Source organism: Pseudonaja textilis, chromosome 2, assembly GCF_049901715.1.
Source record: "Pseudonaja textilis isolate UNSWEBS1 chromosome 2, rPseTex1.2, whole genome shotgun sequence".
NCBI lineage: Eukaryota > Metazoa > Chordata > Lepidosauria > Squamata > Elapidae > Pseudonaja > Pseudonaja textilis.
In genome coordinates this window covers 143,997,708-144,020,084 of record NC_141991.1, presented here as the reverse complement: position 1 = coordinate 144,020,084, position 22,377 = coordinate 143,997,708, and the positions used below count along the sequence as shown (strand labels likewise).

The window sequence follows — 22,377 nt, the reverse complement described above, 5'->3', positions numbered from 1 at the left end:
AGCGAAGCGAGTCAGAAAGGAAACCAAGGGAAGGCCTTGTAGGGTGGGGCCTAAGCGGGGCCCCGCGCTCCCCATTGGTCCGACGGCCCGTTCCTCAAAAGGCGAAGCTTCGGAGGCTGCCTGGATCCGCCTCCAGCTCCCATTCTTGTGAGATGAAAACTTTCTGGCGGCCTCGGTGGGTGGAGGGAAATAAAAAAAAATGTTTAAGATGGCGGAAAATTTAAAAGGTGAGCGAAACTAGCAAGAGCGCGCCGGGCGTTGCGGCGCTAGGCGGCGAGAATGGAATCGAGCGGGAATCGGGAGTTGCCGCAAGGGGAGCATCCTGTGGCCGCCTCCGCCGCGTCCTCGTGGGCGCGTGGCTGAAGCGGCATTCGGCAACGACCGTTATGGAGTGGGGGGGGGGGGAAGAGGGGGAAAGATCCCGCGAGCCGGGGGTATGTGGCGCGTCCAGTCGGTTGCCTCGCGCCGCGAGCGAGTTGAGGTAAATGATCGCGCGGTGAGGTGAGAAAAAGGATTTATGAGAGAGAAGCGTGGACCCCACGGGCTCGCGCCGCGAAAGTTTTTCCACCACGTTGACTTTCTATAGTGATTTTCCTGCTTGTATTTCCGGCAATATTTCCTTACCTTGTTTTTTTTTAAAAAAAGAACCCCCTTTTCTCCTGGCTTGGCTCCTGCGTTTTCCTTCACCTTTTGTCATCCCCTGCTTTCCGTTTCTTAAGACCAACCTTGTTGCGCGTAGTGCTCCCTTCCTGTCGAAGAGCAGCACCTCGCTTTGCGGGAGCAAAACTTGTTTTGCAATAAGTTTTCCTCACAGAACGAAGTGACTGGAGGCAATAATAATTTCAAGCTTCTGCCCTGTCAGACTTAATGCTCTTTTCCCTAAAGCATGTTTAGCCTGTTTTTCAGCTGGAAAGAACTCCAGAATGACTTTCAAATTCGTAATGAACAAGACATCGAAAAATCTGATTTTTGTATGAAACTCGGGTTTTAGAAATGAATACACTAATTTATGCAGCACTGATTGGACTTGTGGATGTGTTGGTTGAAGAGCCACTAATCTCAACATCTATCTGTTGAGTAGACTTAGAACTGAAACCACATGGGGATGTTAAGTGATTTATGATAATTATTTTATTTTTCTTACACCATTTTATTCAATTTATATTCATGCATTTTATCAGAAACAACAAATATGGTAGTATGCACTTGATAAACTTATGTTTGATGTATCATTTTAGTATGGCAATTCTGAGAATGCCATCTGGGAGATGTGTGTTTTTTAAAATCATCCTTATGTTTTGGGACTCCCTCTCTATGGAGATTTAGTCTTATTTTTTTCCCTCATGGATTTCAAATTAGCGCTTAAAAGGCTTTTTTATCTTGCCCAGGATGAAGACATGTTTTCACTGCTGAGATGAATTAGTGGATACATAACTTAATCTTTTTTTTTAATCCTTAAGTTGCTGTTGAGCTTTTTAAAATTATTTTGTTTAGTGAATTTATTTTTATTGAAGTATTTTTCCTTACAATGTTTCTGATAACTGCTCAAGTCTTGGGGAATCAGTGGCAGAAACATATTTAAAATAAATGTGTGTGTGTGTATTTACTGTGTTAAATGTGAATTGAATTCTGTTGATGAGACATCTCTTAGTAAGTATAGATATAGTTGAGTGAAATGACCTCATCTTGCTTACATTTCAATATATGTACGTTCGTGCTGCTGGCACAAGATTGTTCTTTAAAATGCAGTTGTCACTACCAGGCTTAGATTTGTTGCATTACTACCAGGCTTAGATTTGTTGCATTTTATAGCTTGCCCAAGAGTTTGGAGTAGATAACAATGTGTTAGAGGTAATTATAATCCAATCTCACCTTTATCCATCTGAAGTTGTGCTAGCCCTTCATGTAATGATATTTCCTTTGTAAAAAGAATTAGGATTCTTTAAATGAAAAACAGCATTTGAATAAAGCAGCTTGATGGTTTTGTAAATTTCATAAATTTATAATAAATGTATGATAAATGTATGTCTTGGTTATTCTAATTCTAGAACGCTGAATTTGAACTAGAGTGTTGAAAAGAAATTTCACAAAAATTATTTAAGTTTATCTTATTTTATTTGACAGACTTTCTAAGATATTAGCTCATTTTGGAAATTCCAGTGGGTTGTGAAAACTGTTATGTACAATACAAAGAATAATTCTCTGAAAGAGGTTCCCTAAAAAGATGTGCTTTTATTTTAGGTTCTGTCTTTATAAAATGAGAAATAATTCTTTTTGTAGTTTTCAAATATGTTAGGTTATGTACGAAAAATGACTTGGACATCTAAAGTTTAGTTATTATTCATCAGGACTTTGTTTTTCTTTGAAGATGTTTCACTTCTCATCCAAGAAGCTTCTTCAGCTCTGACTGGATGGAGGGGAATGGAAAGATTTATCCTCCTTGCAAACAGCTGGTCATTTGCATTCTTTCAGAGAGGCATTAAAGCCATCTGGAGGTTTATCTGTTTAGTCAGGGTCACCTGAATATTGCAAATTGGTGTTGAGCCTTCTTGGATCTGTTGAAAGGACTGTGTTGTAGGTTGGAGATACCGGTAGATGATGTCGTATGATGTCATTCTCAACAGAGCGGGGGATACAACATTATGAATCACCAGTCTACAACATGGTTCTTTTCAACAGTTCCAAGAAGGCTCAACACCCATCCTGACGACAGATAAACCTCCAGGTGATCTCAATGCCTTTCTAAAATAATGCAAATGACCAGCTGTTTGCAAGGACTATAAATCTTTCCATTGCCCACTGTCCAGTCAGAGCTGAAAAAGCTTGGATTAGAAACACAGAATCTTCAAAGAAAAACAAGAAAGTCCAGTTGCCTCTTGAAAAAGCACCTTTGGGATAAGTAAATACAACATTTGCTGTGAATTCAAAGGTGAATAATCGAATGCAGCAATCTACAAATATAAGCCTAGCAAGATTTACTTTGTTTAATAAAACTCTTTTAAGATTTAGAAATTGAATAATACAAAATCTAGGTGAATTTAAATTCTTAGATTCTAATTATTTAGTTCTTACATTAGAATTGAACACAGCTCATATTGCTTTTATGTCAGTCTATGTCATTTGGGAGTCATTTTTTTTTATTATCCTAAACAGCCAATTTACTGCATATCATCATTACATGAATGGATTTACCAATAAGTCTAGATGTTTCTTAACCCATTTCTATTTTAAAAACTGTTAGGTACTGAAAAATTATTGTCACTTATTATTTCTGCTATTCTCTATATCTTTGTAATATGTATCAGGCTAAATATAAAGAAGGAATCTTTCCCGTAATTATTTTGGTTGGTATGTTTGCAGGACTATTCAGATAACACTTAATATTTTTTAAAAGTAACCTATATTTTAACAGTGAATGTCTACTGTTATCCTCCATAGAGTGTACTGTTTGTTGCAAGTCAACTTGGTCCAATCTCCAGGATCTTTGTCGATTGGAGAAGGTGTGTTGCCCTTCCTTGGGCATTACTAAAAAAAACCTCAGTGATTTTGAAGTAGAATATCTATGTGATTATAAGAAAATTGGGGTGAGTTCCTTGGATTTTCCAATAGTTTTAATCTTATTTCCTTTTATATGACCTAGTCTTCTCCAGGTCTCTGTTGACAGAGTATCTGTATTCACATTTTCATAATTTATACTTTTTTCTGTTCTCTCCCTTTTAATCAGTGTTCTTTTCCTTAAGAAATTGGGAATGATAAAATGGGATGATGGAAATGATATGTAGTAAACCTGGATTATATTTTGGGATTTTTGTTTTAGTGAAGAAATGATAGGAAATGTTATTTTCTGGGCTTTAAATTGTAATATTATAGACTTAACAGTTTGCTCTGTTATTTTACTCAGGATGAGGAATTCTACCTGGTGAAGTGGCGGGGCTATCCTGATTCAGACAATACCTGGGAGCCCCGAAAGAATTTGCGATGTATCAGTATACTCAAGCAATTCCACAGGGACCTAGAACAGGCATTCATCCGGCGTGGTGGCAAGCTCAAAAAGAATATGCGCTTACTTGATCAAGGAATTTCTAGTTATTTGGTTCAGAAGGCCAAACAGAGGCGAGCTTTGCAGCATTGGGAATATGAGCTTAATGCCAAGCGCAACCACAAGGGACGAATTGTGGTAGAAAATGAGGTGGACTTGGATGGACCTCCCCGGGACTTTGTCTACATCAATGAATATAAAGTTGGGGAGGGTATCACTCTCAACCAGATGGCTGTAGGCTGTGAATGTTCAGACTGTCTGTCAGAAGCAGCAGGAGGATGCTGTCCTGGTGCTTCACACCATAAATTTGCCTATAATGAGTTGGGCCAAGTGAAGATCAAGGCTGGCATGCCCATCTATGAGTGCAATTCTCGCTGTAGCTGTGGTATTGATTGCCCAAACCGTGTAGTACAGAGGGGCATTCGTTATGACCTTTGCATTTTCCGGACAGATAATGGATGTGGCTGGGGTGTACGTACATTGGAGAAGATTCGCAAGCACAGTTTTGTTATGGAATATGTTGGAGAGGTAAGGCTGAGCCAGTATGATACATAAATTTTGTTGATTCAGAATCCAGATGGAATCTGCTCCAAATCATACCAGATAAATAGCAATAGCAATAGCACTTGGACTTATATACCGCATTATAGTCCTTTACAGCCCTCTCTAAGTGGTTTACAGAGTCATCATATTGCCCCCAACAATCTGGGTCCTCATTTTACCCACCTGGGAAGAATGGAAGGCTGAGTCAACCTTGAGCCTGGTGGGATTTGAACTGCCAAATTGTAGGCAGCTGGCTGCAGAAGTATCTTGAGTACTGCACTCTAACCACTGCACCACAGAGGCTCATAATATAGGTAAAAAATAGGTAATAGTTGTATAATTACAATTCTTTATTCAGAGCAGACTGAATCCATACTGTGCTAAACCATGGCTTAACAAGCGTGACAATCACATACAAGAGTAATCTTTTAATTTCAGTTTCACATGCATCTGGAAAATGATATTTGATCTCATAATTTATATGGTTTAACTAATTGGAAAGAAAAGGAAAATTAATACACAGTTCTTGTGTTCAATACTTTGTTACCCAGACATTGGTTTGGTATATATCTACCAGTAAAGTTTCTCAGTAAAGTCTTATTCTCTTTCCCATTTTGTGTCATGTTTTTGCTGTCCATCTGAAAACTGTTGCATCTGTTTAAGTCAAGAGGTCCTTTTTCTGTTGTCAAGTCTATTTATAACATTTAACTTTCCTTTGTCTATTAGATTGCTAATTATGTGCATTTTGTATTTATATTAGTATAAACACTTGTAAGATAGTTTAAGGATCATCATTAAATGGCATGGTCTTTTTTAACTAGGGAAGCTATTACCAACAAATAAAGCTATGCATACTTGAATATTAACTAATTATCTCAGATATGTTAGTAGTGGAAAGCACACCTGATCATGGTGAGCAGTTCAATAGTAGTTGGGAGATATTTTGGAGCTTCCTGCTGGATTTGTGGCATACAGAAACTTGAGTGGATGAAACTAGCACAACAGACCTGTCCAGCATAACTTATTCATTTCATTTGAACTGTTAAGAGTTTGATGATCAAAACAAAGAATTTATATTCTGTGGGAATTTGGGAATATTTTCATGTCTTTGCATTAATCAAAATGATAACACAAACATATTTGGACTGTGTTAGGATATATTCAGCACAGCAAAGCAACTGAAAAAACCGAGAAATCAAAAAATGTAGAGGAATAGTATACAATAAGACTCAGAAGCAAAAGTAGACTTTTTATTTTATAGGCTTTAGATTTTTATTTCTTCCATATCATTTCCAGATTATCACATCAGAGGAAGCTGAGAGACGGGGTCAGGTCTATGACCGACAGGGTGCCACTTATCTATTTGATCTGGACTACGTAGAAGATGTATACACAGTAGATGCTGCCTATTATGGCAACATATCACATTTTGTTAATCACAGTGTAAGTGCAATAATTAATGAAGGAGCCTTGTACTCAATAATATTCAGGACAAAATTTGTTTTCATTTTCACTCAACCTTGCATTCTCTGCTTCCAGTGCAACCCCAATCTACAGGTGTACAATGTTTTTATTGAAAATTTGGATGAACGACTGCCACGCATTGCTTTCTTTGCTACTCGATCTATCAGAGTTGGGGAAGAGCTCACCTTTGACTATAATATGCAAGGTAAGAAAGAAGAAATTTGGGGATAATTTGAGATAACTTGCAATTTTCCATAGTGGATTTAGGAGATAGGATTTATGAAAGAAGTTCCTATTTTCAGCTATTCTAAATTCTGGTTGGACTTATTGTTTTCTCTAAAATAGTGGTTCTTAACCTGTAGTCCACAGATCCATGGGGGGCTGCAATATCATCACAGGGGATCTGCGAAGGCTTGAAATGTTATGATTTAAATCTTTAGCTAAAGTTTGGGGGTCTGTGGCTATAAAAGATATTTAAAGGGGCTTTGTGGTAAAGAAAAGATTGAGAAGCATTGCTCTAAAAGATTGTTTCTATGTCATGTGCAAGTTGCTTCTGGTTTTGTCTCTTAAAGTAATATATTAAGAGTTAAAGGAACATAATTATTTCAGGTTTAGTCAATGAATGAATAAGCTTTGTTATCAAATGTAGAGACATCTTTTATGAAATCTGATGCTAGATAAATATCTTCCACAGTGGATCCAGTAAATGCAGAAAGCACAAGGATGGATTCTAATTTTGGCCTTGTGGGAAGTCTGACTTGTTCACCCAAGAAGCGGATGCGAATTGAGTGTAAATGTGGCACAGAAACTTGTCGAAAATATCTTTTCTAGTTCTTTATTAATTTTTCTTGGAAGATGCCTTGTAAAGCCTGGATTGGAAGTCCAAACTGGCTGTTGAAAGATTGCAGACAGTGGCTAAGAGTCAGGAACTTACCCACTTGAAGAACAAATGATAAAGCTTAGAACTGCAAGAGGGCAGTAATCCACATTTCTTGTGCTATATAGCACTGACTTGGCTGCTTCTGATTGCCTGATCAGAGTTTTTTTTATGGAAAACATGGGTGTGGGGCAGTCTCCTCAGTAGGCGGACAGGTTGCTTGACTATCTTGCTTCTGAGATGCTGGAAACACTACAGTGTAGAACAGAATTTTTTTCGTAAGTCTGTGCTTATCTTATCTGACCCTCAACTACAGTTTACTGTTTAAAGCCTAAAATACAAAGACAAGGAACTGGCTAATTTTTCAGGTTTTTTTCGAAGGACAAAAATCTTAATTTTCTGTAAGAAGCACTTCCTAGCCACCTTACTGGTAGGTGGGAAATCAAAGCCGTTTTCTTCTCCCTGTGCACAGACTTTGTATTACCTCAGTGTGCCATATGACTGCTGTCCATCTTTACATAATTGCTACTTGAAGTCGCACTTAAAACCATCATGGAGTGAAGCTCTATGCAACCTGAAAAACCAACAATGTCGCCTTTTTTAATTAATGCATTTGTTTTTAAAGAAAATGTTTTTAATTTTTTTTTAATGGGTTGGGGCAAAAACTAGCTTCTTGAGATAGCTGTATTTGGAAGATGTTATGAAGTTCTTGAATTATGACTGCTGAACTGAATTGTCTGGATTCTTTATTCTGTGTTTTACAACTTACTGTTCTTTTTAAAAAATAATTTTTTCACTGCAGTAATGTAAAGAGAATAGGCTTTAGAAGCAGCTTTAATCTAACAGAAATGAGAGAAACATGTAATCAGAATTACAAAAACAAAACACTTGCTTTTGGGCTTTGGTTTTTATAAACATGAAAGATATTGTAGAGCAGGAACATTTTATATTTGGCACAAGAAAATGAGGGTTTAATTTATTTTGTTTTAATAATGAATTAGAATAATATAATTGGAAGTGAATTTTTAAGCCATTGAGTCCAAGCCCCTGCTCAGTCCCAAATCAAAGTGAAAGCATCCCTGACAAATACCAATTCAATCTTTGCTTGCATATATCCAATCAAAGGGAGCCCTCCATCTCTTAGGATAAAAGTTTTCTCTTTTTTTTGTAAATTTTATTTGAGTTTTCACAAAAAGGAAAGAAACACAATTAAAACATCTTTTTTGAAAGCAGCATAATCCCGGGTTACATTTCTTTGTGCAGACATAATTTCAGGTTCATGCTCATTTTTATATTCTATTCCATATCTTATTACAATTTTACATTTTCTATATAGCTTCTTCCCTCTTTTAATTTCCTCAATTTTATTATATTTATTTCATCTGAATTCAAATCATTATATTTATATTTTTTGTCTGTCCTGTTTCAATTGTCTATTATCTTTTCTCATTAAACAAAATTTCTCCTGTAGTTACTGATTGGAGTATGACGCCTTTATATCTTTCCCCTAAAGTTATAACACTCAATATAATACATAGCTTCCATTCGGATTCTGTTTGGTACATTCTTAAACTACACACAATATTCTTAAAAAAAAGAAAAAATTATAAATGTATATAATTAAAACATTCCATTCCAATTCAATTCTATCGTTAATATTAAAATTCATTAAAGTCTTAAGATTTTTCACGTTACTTTTCAATTAAATATCATACCTCTAATGGGAACAATTATTAGCTTTCCATAATCAGTTCTCCCCCGCTCTTCACTTATATTTTATAAAACATTGACTAATTAAAGTGTTCCCATTCCTTCCCAATTCAATTTTCTCATTTATTTTATTTCATTTACTTTATTCACAAACATTTCACTAAGTTACATTAACCATTCTATCCCTCATTTTAATCATATGTTGTTTCCAATTTTCTAAAGTTATTTCTATTTCAAATATAACAACACAATCTCATGTACCTTTACAGAATCCTCCTTTCAGTTAAATTTTTACCCATTATCTCTAAATAGGTCCTGTTTCTTTATATCTTGTTCCGGACCGTTGTGACTTCTTTTCCTTTCCTTCTTCCCTCTCTTCTCTCTCCCCTTTTTACCCCTTTGTCTCTCTATCTCTACTTCCCTCTTCTGTATTCCCCTTTTCTGTTGTTTTCCAGTATTATACTTGTTTTTTGAATTATTTTTCTTTTCTTTGGTTGTTTTTTTAAATCTTAAATTCTCCATCCTCTTTCCCCCCTTTCTTTTTTCTTCCCCACATAGAGTTACTTGTTCGTTAAAGATGGCTTCTTCTTTGTCCCAGTCTTCTTGTTTTGCAGTCTTGTTGTTTCTCATAGTTCCAAATCTCCATTTCTAAGAATTGAAAAACGAAGCCAAAGGAACCCTTCCCTTCTTGTGCCTCTTCTTTGTACTTTTTAAGTTCCATTTTCAATTCATCAAAAAGTGATGCCATTGTAAAAAAATTTAAACAACCACCCGATTGATTTTAGTCATTCAAATATAATAGCCAAAAATCCCAAAGTCACGAAGTAATCCAAATGCACACGAACTGTTTCTTTTTGCTCTTTCTTTTTTTCCCCACTTTCTCTTCCCGGAGTTACTATTTAGTTGCAGTTTCAGTTAAAATGTATCTTTTAGAAGTCTTACTGAAGTTTTACTTTAGATTCTTTTAAAGTCCAGGCAGTCCCCTCCCTCTTCCAGATCCTGCCCTTATTCTTTTTCTCTCCCTTCCTACTAATAGAAGAAAAAGGTTTTAATGTCCAGAAATCTTTATTGTCTCTTTGGCATTTAGTTATATTTTCAGCTTAATTGCCTGTTGATGCCAAAGCGGATTTTTCCAATTTCTTATTCTTAATTGTCAATATAAGGAAGGAGAGAGAAGAAGAAAAAAGCCAAACCTTTTCCCTTTTCACTTTCTTTTGCTGCTTCCAACTCTTCTTTGGGAGCGATGTTATTTCTTGTAAAATTTAAATTCCAGGGTACCTAAGTTATTGCTTTTTCAACTTAGCCCGGTCAGCCAAAACTTTCACTTCTTAACTTCCTCCTGCACGTTCTTTTCCAGTTGAGTGCTTCTTTGAGGTGGCCATTTCTGACCACCACTCCTACCGCCTTCAGGAAAGGGAGTTTGACCAGCTGAGGAGAAGAGATGCGGCTCTCCTTGACCCTGCTGGCAGTCTCCCCCTTCTTCACCACCTCTACAGGGTGGCTTAGCCCCGAAACCAGCCGCTCGAGGTGCTCTAGCGGCGAGCCCAGGCAGAAACCACGCACGATCACGGAGTCCTGTCTGTCGCCGAAGCCCTTCAAACCAGAAGTTTTCATTTTTGAATGCCCTTTAGGAAGTTTTTCTGACACTTCAACTGGAAAATGTCTTCTGGTAATTTTAGACCAATTATTTCAGGTTCTTTTTCTTTGGGACAACTAAGAACAGATTATGACCATTTATTAGCATACTCCAAATATCACAAGGGATAACAATTATAACTGCTGTCACTTTTTGAAAACTAAACATTTACTCACTCTTTATTATCACCCTGTAGACCCATTTTTACTGCCCTGATCATCTTTATATCTTTTTGCACTTGTTCCAATGTATCTAAACCTTTTAAGTGCACAGAAAAGGATACAGATCTGCACTATTATTTGTGAGATCTGAAAATTATATTCTACTGAAGCAATATGAAATGTTTCCCTTTTGCAGCTACATGACTGATTGATATCATTTCCACTTCCAAGACCCATTTTGCACATACTAATGCTATACCAAGAGTTCCTTATCCTGCTCTGGTTAATTTGAGTTTTCTTAAATAATGACATGTTTCTATATTATAGAATATTAGCTCTCCCTCCCAGTTTCATTTCATTTGTAAATTTGGTGAATGTTCAGTCTATCTCTTTGTTCAAAATAATTGCCAAAATGGTTGATGTGTTCCTGGCCGAGGACTTAACCCTGCAGCCCTCATTTTGTACTTCACTTCTGGTTTAGTTTTAAGGACCTGCTGTTAGCCTCCTTAAACACTGCACCTAGTTCATACTTATCTAGTGTATTAATAAGAATGTTATGTGATAGTTTAAATGCTTTACTGAAATCAAGATATATATGAAACGTTCTCCATTCCCCTATATTATAACTGGATAAAAATATACCAACACCAACCCCCCCACTCCAACCCAAAATAAGCTCAGTCTGACAAGATTTCTTGAAAAATCTATTCAGGCTTCTGCTGATTACATTAACATTTAAAATGCTGTTTTTGTTTTGAAACAGTGAGTGATAAAACTTTTGCTGCTTGAGCCTCTTAGGAAGAAAATAATAAACAAATAAAATGGGATGCTTAAAACTGTTCAAGATGTATTTCCCCTATAGAAGTTAGGGAAAATAAGGATACTAGATCTCAGTGTTCTTTTGAATATTTGTATTTAATGTAAAAGGTATACAAAGAAAAACATTTCAGGGATGATCTTTTTTCAAATGAGAGCCTGGACTTAGCTGTTTAAGCAACTCACCAACTGCATTCAAAAAGAGTAGCAAAATGTGAGTACATGTTAATAGTTTTTTTTTTACAAATATTAAATATTTGGGTGTAATTTATTATCTGTATCGGAGTACAATCATTTTAATAGTTAGTCACATTTTCCTTATTGGGGACTATACTTCTTACTTAAAAAAAAAAAACCTTTGGGAATGATAGTAATGCAGAATTTTCAGCAGAGGAATTAAGGCTGAAATGCCACACTTTTGCAGGGGGTGGTGATAAAGGGAACTGTTTTAAATAGATGCATTATGTCCACAAGAAGTTCAATATATTTTACAGTTTTAATTCATTAAAAGAAGAAAAAAACCTGATTTTTGTACTGCTGAAATTCAACAATAGTTTTAGAGCTTGGAGACTATAAGAATTAAGTCATGACAGGCATACACCTGCTTGCCTTGATTAAAGCAGCATCGTACATATGCATAATCATTAACATACTTTTGTGGTATATCCAAGTTCACAGAAAATAATCCTTTTCAAAAATAATTTGACCATATTATTTAAAATAAATACTGATTTCTATTATCTTGGAGAAGTATATTAACAATTGATGCACAAAAAGATAATTAGGGAGTTGGATACCTGTATTAAAGAGAAGTTAGAGGAAGAATGAAATATATAGAGGGTTTTAAATCTGCAAAAAAAAAAAGCAAAACTAATACTCTGCAAACATTTTGAGTTTGAAATGTTTTCATACTTGAAATAGCTTTTTGATGCTATTCTGATCATTCTGCAAAAGTTCCAATTTTGAAACTTCCAGGTTGGAACATCACCAGACTTCTGATAAGGTTAGGATTACTTGTTTAAAATCTCAAACATTTTACATACATGTAATCAGAATTAACATTCTTTATGGAATAAAGAAACTTGAATAGAGATAGCCCCATCTCAGAATTAAAACCCTGAGAGGCAGGATATTTAGGGCAGGTGACTGGGTTTATATAATTCTCTCTATTCTAGAGTTGTACAATATACTGAAATACAGTATAAACTAATCAAATAGCCTGGTTTGGTTAAGTCATGGTGACATTAACCATGGCTAAACATTACCAACCTTAGCATGTGTGAACGTAATCATTAGATTTTTAACACATTGCATTGTAGAATTTGCTTCCATGAGGTGTGTGAGAGCTATCATTTTATATTACTTGGAAAAGAAATTATGCTGTTGTTGAAGATAAATCACCATTGGTTATAGTAACTTATGCTATCAGCAGACCTTGTGATGTAATTCTGAGTACATCCTCTCCAACTAAGGGCACCACTGATTTCTTCTTGTGCTTTTGTTTTCTGGTATGTATTATGTACACAGAATATTGTACAGTTGGTCCATTAAGACAGATAAAACAAAGATTATACAGTGACTGTCATGGGGTGAACATTCACCTACTCAATACAATACTTCTGAAGCAATACACCATTGATGACCCTCCCCCAAATCCCAAGAAAGATAACCAGTCATAATTTAAGAGCAGTTTAAATGGTAGACTGCAGTTACACTTTATTAGAAATACAGCTGTAATGTTAAAAAAACATACCTTTACCTAAACATACCTAGTTTATTTGAAAGTCTCATGCTACTTTACATTGTTAACTTTATATTTTTTCCACCTAACATAGCTTTCCTTTAGAGCTAAACTGATTTATGCATTTCAGACACCATTACCATGTAATAATCTCTTAATCCTCTCAACTGTACTCAAAAATCTGTCAATTCTGCCTAACGCCTTGCAATTTCCTTACTACAAAGATGTGACTGGCTTGCATGTCCATGGATACAATCCCCTTAGCTCAATCCATGCTTCTTGATAAGATTACTTAATTGTACTACTATATCTCTCAAATCTATTCCTTTCTGCCAGGTACCTGCCTGAAAAACCTATGATTAAATACCATTGCAATTTTTTCAGTGACAGTTAATTTAGAGTTTCTTATGCACAGAAGAGAACAAAGCCAAAGAAAAATTGTAATAGCCACAATACAGAAAGTTTAATACAACAACCCTCCCTCTTATACCCCAGTTTCATGCATGCTGTGAAAGATGTAACAAAAAAGCATTTTGCAATTTAAGTAGACCCGTTTCAGAACTTCATTTCTAAGAAAACTCATTTGTGTGGTATCAGGAATATGCTAATTATTTTGGTAGATTCCAGAAGGCTTACTAGACATTAAATGCTGTGTTCATATCCGTGGCTTTCATACACAAAGGTTATATTAAGAAAGTACTAAGTCAACTTTTGAAAAACACGCTAAAGCAAATATCCTACTACATAAATTCTATATTGAAGAGCAGTCTATGCACAAATTTAATGCTGAAGTCCATAAATTCAATTAACACAGGTTGATTTTCTTCATCTTTGATATCTTGTGTTATATTGTAGTGAGTGATACTTTAACCCATACTGTGCAAAATATATTTCCAGGAGGAAATTGAGCACTCTTCATATAGTAAAGTAGTTTCATGCTATCTAGGAAAAGACAGGACTGAGACTAAATTAGGTTTCACATTCTTGAATTAGAAAAGAATCCTTGAGGTCTTAAATTTTATTATGCCAATTCATAACCACTTCCTGTAGCACAATTGATCACATTCTCTTTCATCAAAAGAACAGTTATCTGAATGGTGAAATCCATTAAGCCACATTTCACAGGGTTAAGTGGAATCCTTTGTAAGCTTTGTACAAAATCTCACCAACTGAAAAGGACAACAGCAGTGGTCTCACTGTATTATGGAAGTATGTGCAGTATGTTCCAGGATGAAGAAGACATAAACCAACAATTGGAAGAAAGATTGGATCTTTTAATCCTCTTTGTCCGTTGTCCTCAAAGCAGCGTCTTGTATGTGTTTCTCCTTTAACTTATCACAGGAAAATATGCTACTTCTGTTCTCTTTTCCAGACAATCACCATGCCTTTGGCATCACTGGATGCCAAGAGACTCTCATCACAGTTAAAGCTGACATCCAAGACTGCAGCGCTATGTCCTTGAAGTTTGTTAACGATAGCTTTGGTAGCCCGTTCCACATCAAAGAAATACACACACATATCTTCACTTCCAGTCACTGAAATGCACAAAAATAAATGATTAGAATAAAACCTTCATTAAATATAGGCCTTTAATAAAGGAGGGGTCTTCAATTCCTTTTAACTCTGTATTAGAGGAAATCATGCGCAATGGAAAACATCAAAAGCATGGGGCTTTAAGAAGCTGCAAAGAACTGGCTCTACTACATTCTTTTTCCAATTACAGAATGGCCATACAAGAATCATACCAATGCAAGCGCCTTGACGAAAAGACATGAGGGGGCAGAAAATGCTGTGGACAGGATGTGAGCTCTGTTGTATTTGGAAACTTCTCTTCAGCTGCAATGTTCCTTCATTATCCACTACCCTGTCAGGAAAAGTAAAAGGAATGGTGTAAGCATAAATACATATATGCATAGATTAAATGGGATTTATTAATATTCTGCATATACAAATAAATCACTTCTTTTGGCGCAAGAGCATCATACCTATATAATAATAGCTTGTTAATACATGCATTAATGAGGAGAGAGGGATCACGTGCTTCTCTGCTGATCCAGGAACGGGCTGAGATACTGGTGATAGAACTTCCTTCATTAACTATGAGGCGCTTGGCTTTGGTCAGTTTTCCTGCAAAAAATGAAATGAAGCAGAAACTGTCCGATCCAAACTGGGCTGCAGCCTGTCCTCTGCAAGATCCTCTTGGGAACTCACCTGTTGCCATGTCAAAGAGGAATGAGAATATGCTGCCTTTGTCATCTCCTGCCCAGAGGATACGCCCAGGAGAATCAAAGGAGAGAGAGAGGACTCGGCCTGTTAGTTTGCTTGAGCCACCCTTCACTTTTTTCCCTGTTGAGATGTTCATCACATGAAGGTTGTGTTTTCCATTTCCCACCTGATGGATGGATAAATTATTTTTTGTAGCTTGCACGAAGTAAAATAGGAACCAGTAACATACAGGAAGTCCTAATAACTGGCTGCTTAGCAATTGTCTGAAGTTTCAAAGGACCTACCTGGGAGGTACTTATGACCTGGATTTGGAATTCCAATGATTAGGTTCCCCACCTTCCATTTATGTGACCTAACTTTGGGGGTTCTAAAGCATCTACAGTCATGTGGTCACATTTTACGATGTTTTTGCCCCAAACCAGCATTTACTTCACTTTCAGCCAAACCTCAATCATAGTGAACCATAGTTCACTTAATGACTGCTGCATTCGCTTAACAACTGTGATTCACTTAAAGATCATGGTGATTCTCTTAATGACCACCACAAAAAAGTTGTAAAATCAGGTTGGTCACGTGATTACAACTGTCAGAAGTTATGATTGTGATGTCCAGGCTCCCTGTAAATGGAATTAGAATTGAAACTAACCCTTGCAACACCCCACCCCTATCTTCATAACAGAGAAGGATTAAGTTAGGGGAGGGGTAATTTAATGTTTAACTTTTTATAACTAGGCTCCTTTTCTCTTCTATCCCCTCTCTTACATTAGAGAAAAATAAGAATATCTTGTTCCTAGCATATTCCCACAGGTGCAGGGTCCGCTTTTCGGATCATTGAATGCCACTTTGTCCAGTCAGCTGCGTCATTATTTAGCTGTTTATTACTCAACTTTATGGGAATAAAAGTTGAGTAAATAAACTCCAGCTGAATATAAGCTAGTGTTTCTGGAATGACAAAGGCCCAATATCTCACAATACATACTCAGGAGAGGGGGAAAAAAGTGTATCACTGTTACTTCACTCACCACTGTGAGATTATTATTCATAGGTTGAAAAGTACAGCAAAGTAGCTCAGAAGCATCTGGATCTGGGATTTCCCGGATACACTTGCCATCCTCTGTAGCCCAAATGCGCATTGTGGCATCAAGTGAAGTAGAAACTATAACGTCATTGGAGAGAGACCAAGCAAAGTCCGATACACCACGGCTATGTCCTTTCAACACTCGAAGCACCACAGGGGGAGTGGGTACTAACTGACACACCGAAATGGCGCCATCTAAAGAGCAGCAGGCTAGTAGGTGTTTGTCGTCGTTGGCAAACTGGACTTTAGGCACTGAGAAGGGGAAGAGAAAACTCATTAGATTGATACTGGACTATCTGGAGTCTTGTACATTATTCTGGATTTTTCTTATGCTATTCTAGCATCAACACCATTATCAAATTGATTGAGGAATATTTTGAGTCGTATAGTGGGACAAAGAGGGCACTCTGTTAAATGATCAGACTTCAATATCTTAAGCATGGACTTAGCAGCATTGATGGCCATCTTGATGTTAACCTTCCTCAACTAATGTGGCTACCGCTGAAGATTCTGGACAGCAATGGAAATTTGGGCACAGCTATTACAAAGTCTATCTCAATATTCCATTTCACATAGTTCTTACTCTTATTCCCCCCAAAAGGCAAGAGTCATAACCTCTTTTGGGGATAAGGGATTTGATCAGAACTTAGCATCAATTTTTCTTTTGCAAATAATAATATACATGCCCTGTCTGTGTTGACAGACAGAAGGAAAAGGCTTAGCAGAGCCTTTATTTATTTATTGAATTTATATTGCCCCCCATTCACCCATGGCGACTCGAGGCGGCTTACAGAATGTAAAACCATATTTAAAATAATAAAAAGCAATAAAAAGTAACAAAAAGAATCAAATAAATTAATAATGTACAATAGAACAAAATCTGAAAAAAAAAATCACCCCCCAACTCCCACCCCATGCCCCGACAACAACAGCTCACACGAGCCATTTGATGGGCTCCATCCCACTCTGGGTTCCCCAGGACCCCTGGCAGAACCAGATTTTCAGTGCCTTCTGGAAGAGTATTAGAGAGGGGGCCATTTTAATCTCTGGGGGAATGATGTTTCAGAGAGAGGGAGCCATCATGGAGAAGGTCCTTCTTCTGGGTCCCACCAGGTGTATCTCCCTCAGGGATGGGACCCGCCACATTCCCTGCCTCCCCATTCTGATGGGTCGGGTACATGTGACCAGCAAGAGACAGTCCCTCAGATAACCTGGTCCCAAGCCATGAAGGGCTTATGTGATTGATTGCTATATTCTTCCTCTACTCACCTGCTTCATCCACGTGCTGGTCAAAGATATGATACATGCCAGCAAAGGCATAGTTCTCACTTAGTGTAGTATCTCCAGCCATAGCGCGACTAGCTTCTGCCACTGAAGTGGGGACAACACTCCCTGGTGATCTAAGGAAGAGAATAATATAAACTGATATAAACAGATCATGAACTTAATTTTCAACAGAAATGGGGCTGAGACAAGACAAAACCAAAGAACCTTTATTCTTTGATTAAATGCACCAGAGTGACAACATTGGCCATCACCAACCTTTTCTGATTAAAACTTGCAAAAAAGTAACACGAGGGAAGTGAGCAGAACTGACAGGAACACGGGGCCTTTTTCTATAGCTGGGGTTATACCTTTCATCGTAGACGGCTCGGTTCATTTGAGCTTGCAGCTGATAGGAACCTCGGCTGACAGAGCGGCGGTGGCCTCGGGCACCCAGTGCTCTTGGGTCATCATCAAAATCCTATTGTTACAACACATAATTTTTACATTTTAAGACAGAAAGTTCTTGGGGGACACAATGCAGAGGAACACTATGTGAAGGGAAGAAACGGCCAAGCTTGTCCCTAGGGATACTGGATTGGAAACAATAGCAATGAAACTTCAGTGCTATATTAGGTAACATGGTATTGACAAATTCTCTCTCATCCTTTCATCTCCCCAATTCTTGTCTATCCCTGTCAGATATACTGAACTGATTACCATCAGATTATTTATAACACAGATGTCAAACTCGTGGTGTCACGTTGCTGTCACGTGACATTTGGGACGTTTTCCCCATTTGCAGAGCTGGGGTGGGTGTGGCCTGCATATGACACATCCGACCCGTAGGCCACCAGTTTGACACCCCTGATTTGTAACATGCAAAAACCCGAGTACCTCCATGCGATCAAGTGTAGTGCGACTGCTTCGGACGATGCTGTTGCTGTAGGCTCGAAAGCTGCTCTGTTCTGAGAGTGGGCCGTAGCGCTGGGCCAGAAGCTGACTGCGTAGCCGCAGGTATTGCTTACGAAGCAAGGGATCGAAGCCTGCTTTAGCGTTATCCCGCAGCAACTGGCTTCGTCTGCGGATGTATTGTGTACGGAACTGAGGGAAGTTTGGGGTGCGGTATGCGTTATATCTGCAAGACAAGATGATGCATTAGCTGCCAGAAACCTCAGCCAATAGTATCCTTGTTGAATTTAACCTTCTCTTTTGCTTAGCATCATTCTGAGTTTCCCCTAATCGAGAGTGTAAAATTCTCTGCAGCACAAAGTCCTATGCTCATCTCAGTACTGTGCTGTAATCACATGTCAGTATGCATTTAAGTCCATTAAATGAAAAACACTGATTTAGAATAAAGTTCCTTCCTTACTCCTTCCCCATCAGGTAAATCTTCCCTCTCTCAAACAATAACAAATTGTTCTCAAAAATCAAGATGGCAGAGAGCTTTTTCCTCATTTCTCAGGTCATATCCTCAACATTAATTCCTAAACTCATAGTGCTAAACTATAATCAGTTCATAGGAATAAAATCTCAAGATTTATGAAGCTGTGTTCTCAATGTACTTCTCTGAATAGCAGCTAAGAACAACCTCTCCCTTACACTTGACTTATTTGTAAACATGTATGCTAGAACTGTATCTTGCATTTTTTGTTCAGAAGCTCAAGATACTATAGATAGTTCTCCCAATTCACTCCATAATAACTATCCTGTGAGGTAGGTGGGTGGAGAGAGAACAACTAAATCTATAGGAGGTTTCATGGCTCAAAGTACATGAGCCTGGGTCCCACTTGATGCCAATAAAGCATCTTAACCATTACACCAGAAGTGTCAAACTTGCATCTTCAGGGAGTCATCATGGACGTATCGCGACTTTTTCCCTTTGCTAAACCAGGCATGGGCGTGGCCAGTATGTGATGCATCTGGCTTGTGGGTCGCGAGTTTGACAGCCCTGCACTACACTATACTGGCATATTCCCTTTTCCTCGTTGCTAAAGCAACCTATACATCCAACCTAGGAGCCTCACCGTGCATCTACAGCCAACACTTGTTGCCACACTGCTGCCATGCCCCACACCGCCACCGGCCACTCAGGGGAGCTGGTAACTGGGTGCCTGCAGTCAGAAGAGTACAAAGAACTTAAGGGTCAGAGATGGGTTTACAATAGGAAACAGCATAATAAAGTTCCATTTTTCAACGTGCAGGGTTTCAGCTCTACAAATCGCTAGGATCAAATGCATGTATTCATGTATTCAGCCATCTTTAAATTTTGTTATAAATTTATCAAATTTATATAGTAACCTACCTCACCAAATCAATTCTGGGCAGCATACAAATAATTTGATAAAAACAACAGAGGTAAAACTATCAAATATAAAATATAAACATCCATATTAAAACAAATAATAGAAGCCGGAGATATAAACCATAGGTAGAGGAAGAAGGCTAAACATGGCCATCTCAACACTGGAGCCAAGCAAATCTAAGCTAGGTTGCCTGGAAGTCCCAGGCCTGATAACATAGTCAGGTGTTGAGAACTTTTTGGAATATCAAAAGGGGCAGAGCTGATCTAATTTGGGGAGGGGGAATATTCCATGAAATGGGCACAACAACAGAGAAAGTACATCTCCTGGGACCCACCAAATGTAGGTTCATAGCCAATGGTCCCTATGCAGCATACCTACTCTGCCAGATCTGATAGGCTGATATAACAAGGCTGATAAATTTAAGTACAGACAACACTCTGAGTGTACAGAAAATATACATCCCAATGCATTATAAGAGTTCAACAGCAGGCTCTGATGAACAAATGTCAACAAATCTCTCTCTCTCTCTCTCTCTCTCACACACACACACATCTATATCTATATATATTCAGATTTTCTGCTGAATGCCAGTTGTAAATCACAGACTTAATCATAACTGCACATTCCCACCCTCACCTTCACCCCATGTTAGATTTTAAATTGAGCAGGGATATCTTTTTTCACATACTGGCAACTACAACATAGAAGTAAATGAAGGCCTGACATTTTTTTCATGATTCCAGAACAGCAGTAAGGAAACTGATTCAGGCCTGCCCTCTCTCTTCTGCATTTATGAATATTGATCTAATACATCTGGAGGACTCAGGTTTGGAAGACTGCATTAGAGAACCCGCACTCCAGTGACCTTCACACCACAACAGCATATGTCAATTAGCCAAATCCAAGCCTCCACAGACACAGGGCCTTGTGTGAGTTCTACCATTTCTTCACCTCTCTCCAAATAGCGTCCTATTTTTGTCAGAAAGATTGCCCTAAAGCAGCCCGAACGACAGAGGTTGGCAAAAGGGCCGATCCTCTATCATATGTTATTATTCTACCAATGACAGATAACGCTCTACAGTGGTCTGTCTATTGGGGGAGCAGGAGAAAAATGGAATCATGCTCAAGGAATGTTACAGGGCAAGACAATCATGGCAATCCCATTAGATGGAAGAGGGAAGGAAGGAGCGATGCTTTTGAATGGAGTCAGGGTTCCCCACCCCCACCCCACCCCACCCCCCCGGAAGAGAAGCGAAGAGGATCGGGAGGGAACACACCTTCCAAGGGAGGCAAAAACCACCAGGTCTCCATGGTGACCACAACATTAGAAAAGAGAGGCCAAAAGACGATGGAGAAGCATCAAGACTGTCTCGTTTCCATGGCGACAGGGCCCGGGCTGTCTATTATGGGGTGCCTGCGGAAAAAATCAGCAGCCGGGGAAGAGCTGCAATCTGAAAGGTTTCGGGACAGTTGTATCAGGATCGTACCTGAAGCGGCTCCCGGTTTCGCGGGGATGCCGGTGGTGGTGGTTGTGCTGGCGGCGGCAGGGAAAACATCGGAAGGAAAAAAAGAGGGAGGGAGGCGGAGTCCGGATGGCTTCAGGCCGGCGGCGGCGGCGGCGCATGCGGGCATCTCCATTCCCATCCTCTGGGCGCGCCAAGGAAGATCGGAGGCTCAGTAGGAGCGAGCGAGCGAGCGAGGTGGAAGTTAGGAGTAACTGTAATCGTGGTTGCGCGCCTCCCCGAAACAGTGACAGCAGATAAGCCAAGGAACAGATCCCGAGAGGGACGGGCATGATTCACAAGGCTACAAGTTATGCATATTCCTCTTAAAATTATTTTCACCTTTGGGTGAATGGCCGCCCTCCGGAGGAAAACAAGGAAGCACGATCTTCTACATGATCTACGATCTACTTACACGATCTATACACTACTCTTTGCCTATCGACGAAGTAGAGCTGTGACCAGTGGTCCACACCTGAGAAATGCCAAGCTTTACATGCAAACACAAAGATAGATATAGATATCAGGGAGCCAATCGTGGCAAGCTACTTCCGCAAAGCTTGGCAGAGATCGCATTTGAGACCGCACGATCTCATAAGGAACTTACTGAAATTTCCTCCAGCCTCGGATGTCACAGCTACTGCCACTCAGGTTACTCTTCTGCTTCTCCAGTGTCCCAGCCATGGCTGGTTCAGATTCCAGGGGAAACCGCACTCCCTGCTAGGTTGCAATCTGCGCCTTTATAGAGAGGGTGGAGTTGTTTTCAAAATACCAGGAGAAAAGAAGCCCAACTTCATTCCTCATGTAACTTCTGTCTTGACTGGAGTACCCGACTAGCTCTATTAAACTACAGCTCCACCCATCCTGTTTCTTTAGTGAACCACTCCTTTTCCCACTTTTTCAGAAACACAGTCTCATTGCTTTTCAGCATTTATCCGCCAGCACTTTAGATCCTCAGAAAGGCAAAGGTATAACTAAAGTTTACACATTGTGTCTTAGAGTCAAAAACTGAGTT

General features: G+C 38.6%; 2 protein-coding genes across 6 annotated transcripts; one reads left to right on the top strand and one right to left on the bottom strand.

The window, feature by feature from the left end:
- Positions 1–7,656, top strand: SUV39H1 (SUV39H1 histone lysine methyltransferase). Of its 3 annotated transcripts, XM_026711349.2 has the most exons (6): positions 1–227; positions 3,439–3,584; positions 3,902–4,567; positions 5,879–6,025; positions 6,122–6,251; positions 6,741–7,656. In XM_026711349.2, the coding sequence occupies exons 1-6, from the start codon at positions 200–202 to the stop codon at positions 6,875–6,877; spliced, it is 1,254 nt and encodes a 417-aa protein (XP_026567134.1). In that variant the 5' UTR covers positions 1–199; the 3' UTR covers positions 6,878–7,656. The 3 variants fall into 3 exon arrangements, with proteins under 3 accessions (XP_026567134.1, XP_087781761.1, XP_087781760.1); XM_087925635.1 differs by lacking the exon at positions 5,879–6,025 and having other exon boundaries at positions 114–227; XM_087925634.1 differs by having other exon boundaries at positions 114–227; positions 5,879–6,251.
- Positions 7,657–12,942: 5,286 nt separating this feature from the next.
- WDR13 (WD repeat domain 13) lies at positions 12,943–22,260 on the bottom strand. 3 transcript variants are annotated; one of them, XM_087925633.1, is made up of 10 exons: positions 21,138–22,260; positions 19,582–19,668; positions 18,452–18,692; positions 17,926–18,035; positions 17,561–17,691; positions 16,236–16,543; positions 15,199–15,379; positions 14,973–15,114; positions 14,733–14,851; positions 12,943–14,522 (listed from the first exon to the last, which is right to left on the bottom strand). In XM_087925633.1, exons 2-10 carry the CDS (start codon positions 19,620–19,622, stop codon positions 14,338–14,340), a joined length of 1,458 nt encoding a protein of 485 aa, XP_087781759.1. In that variant the 5' UTR covers positions 19,623–19,668; positions 21,138–22,260; the 3' UTR covers positions 12,943–14,337. The 3 variants fall into 3 exon arrangements, with proteins under 3 accessions (XP_087781759.1, XP_087781758.1, XP_026567130.1); XM_087925632.1 differs by having other exon boundaries at positions 21,348–22,260; XM_026711345.2 differs by having other exon boundaries at positions 21,970–22,260.
- Between the last annotated feature and the right edge of the window lie 117 nt (positions 22,261–22,377).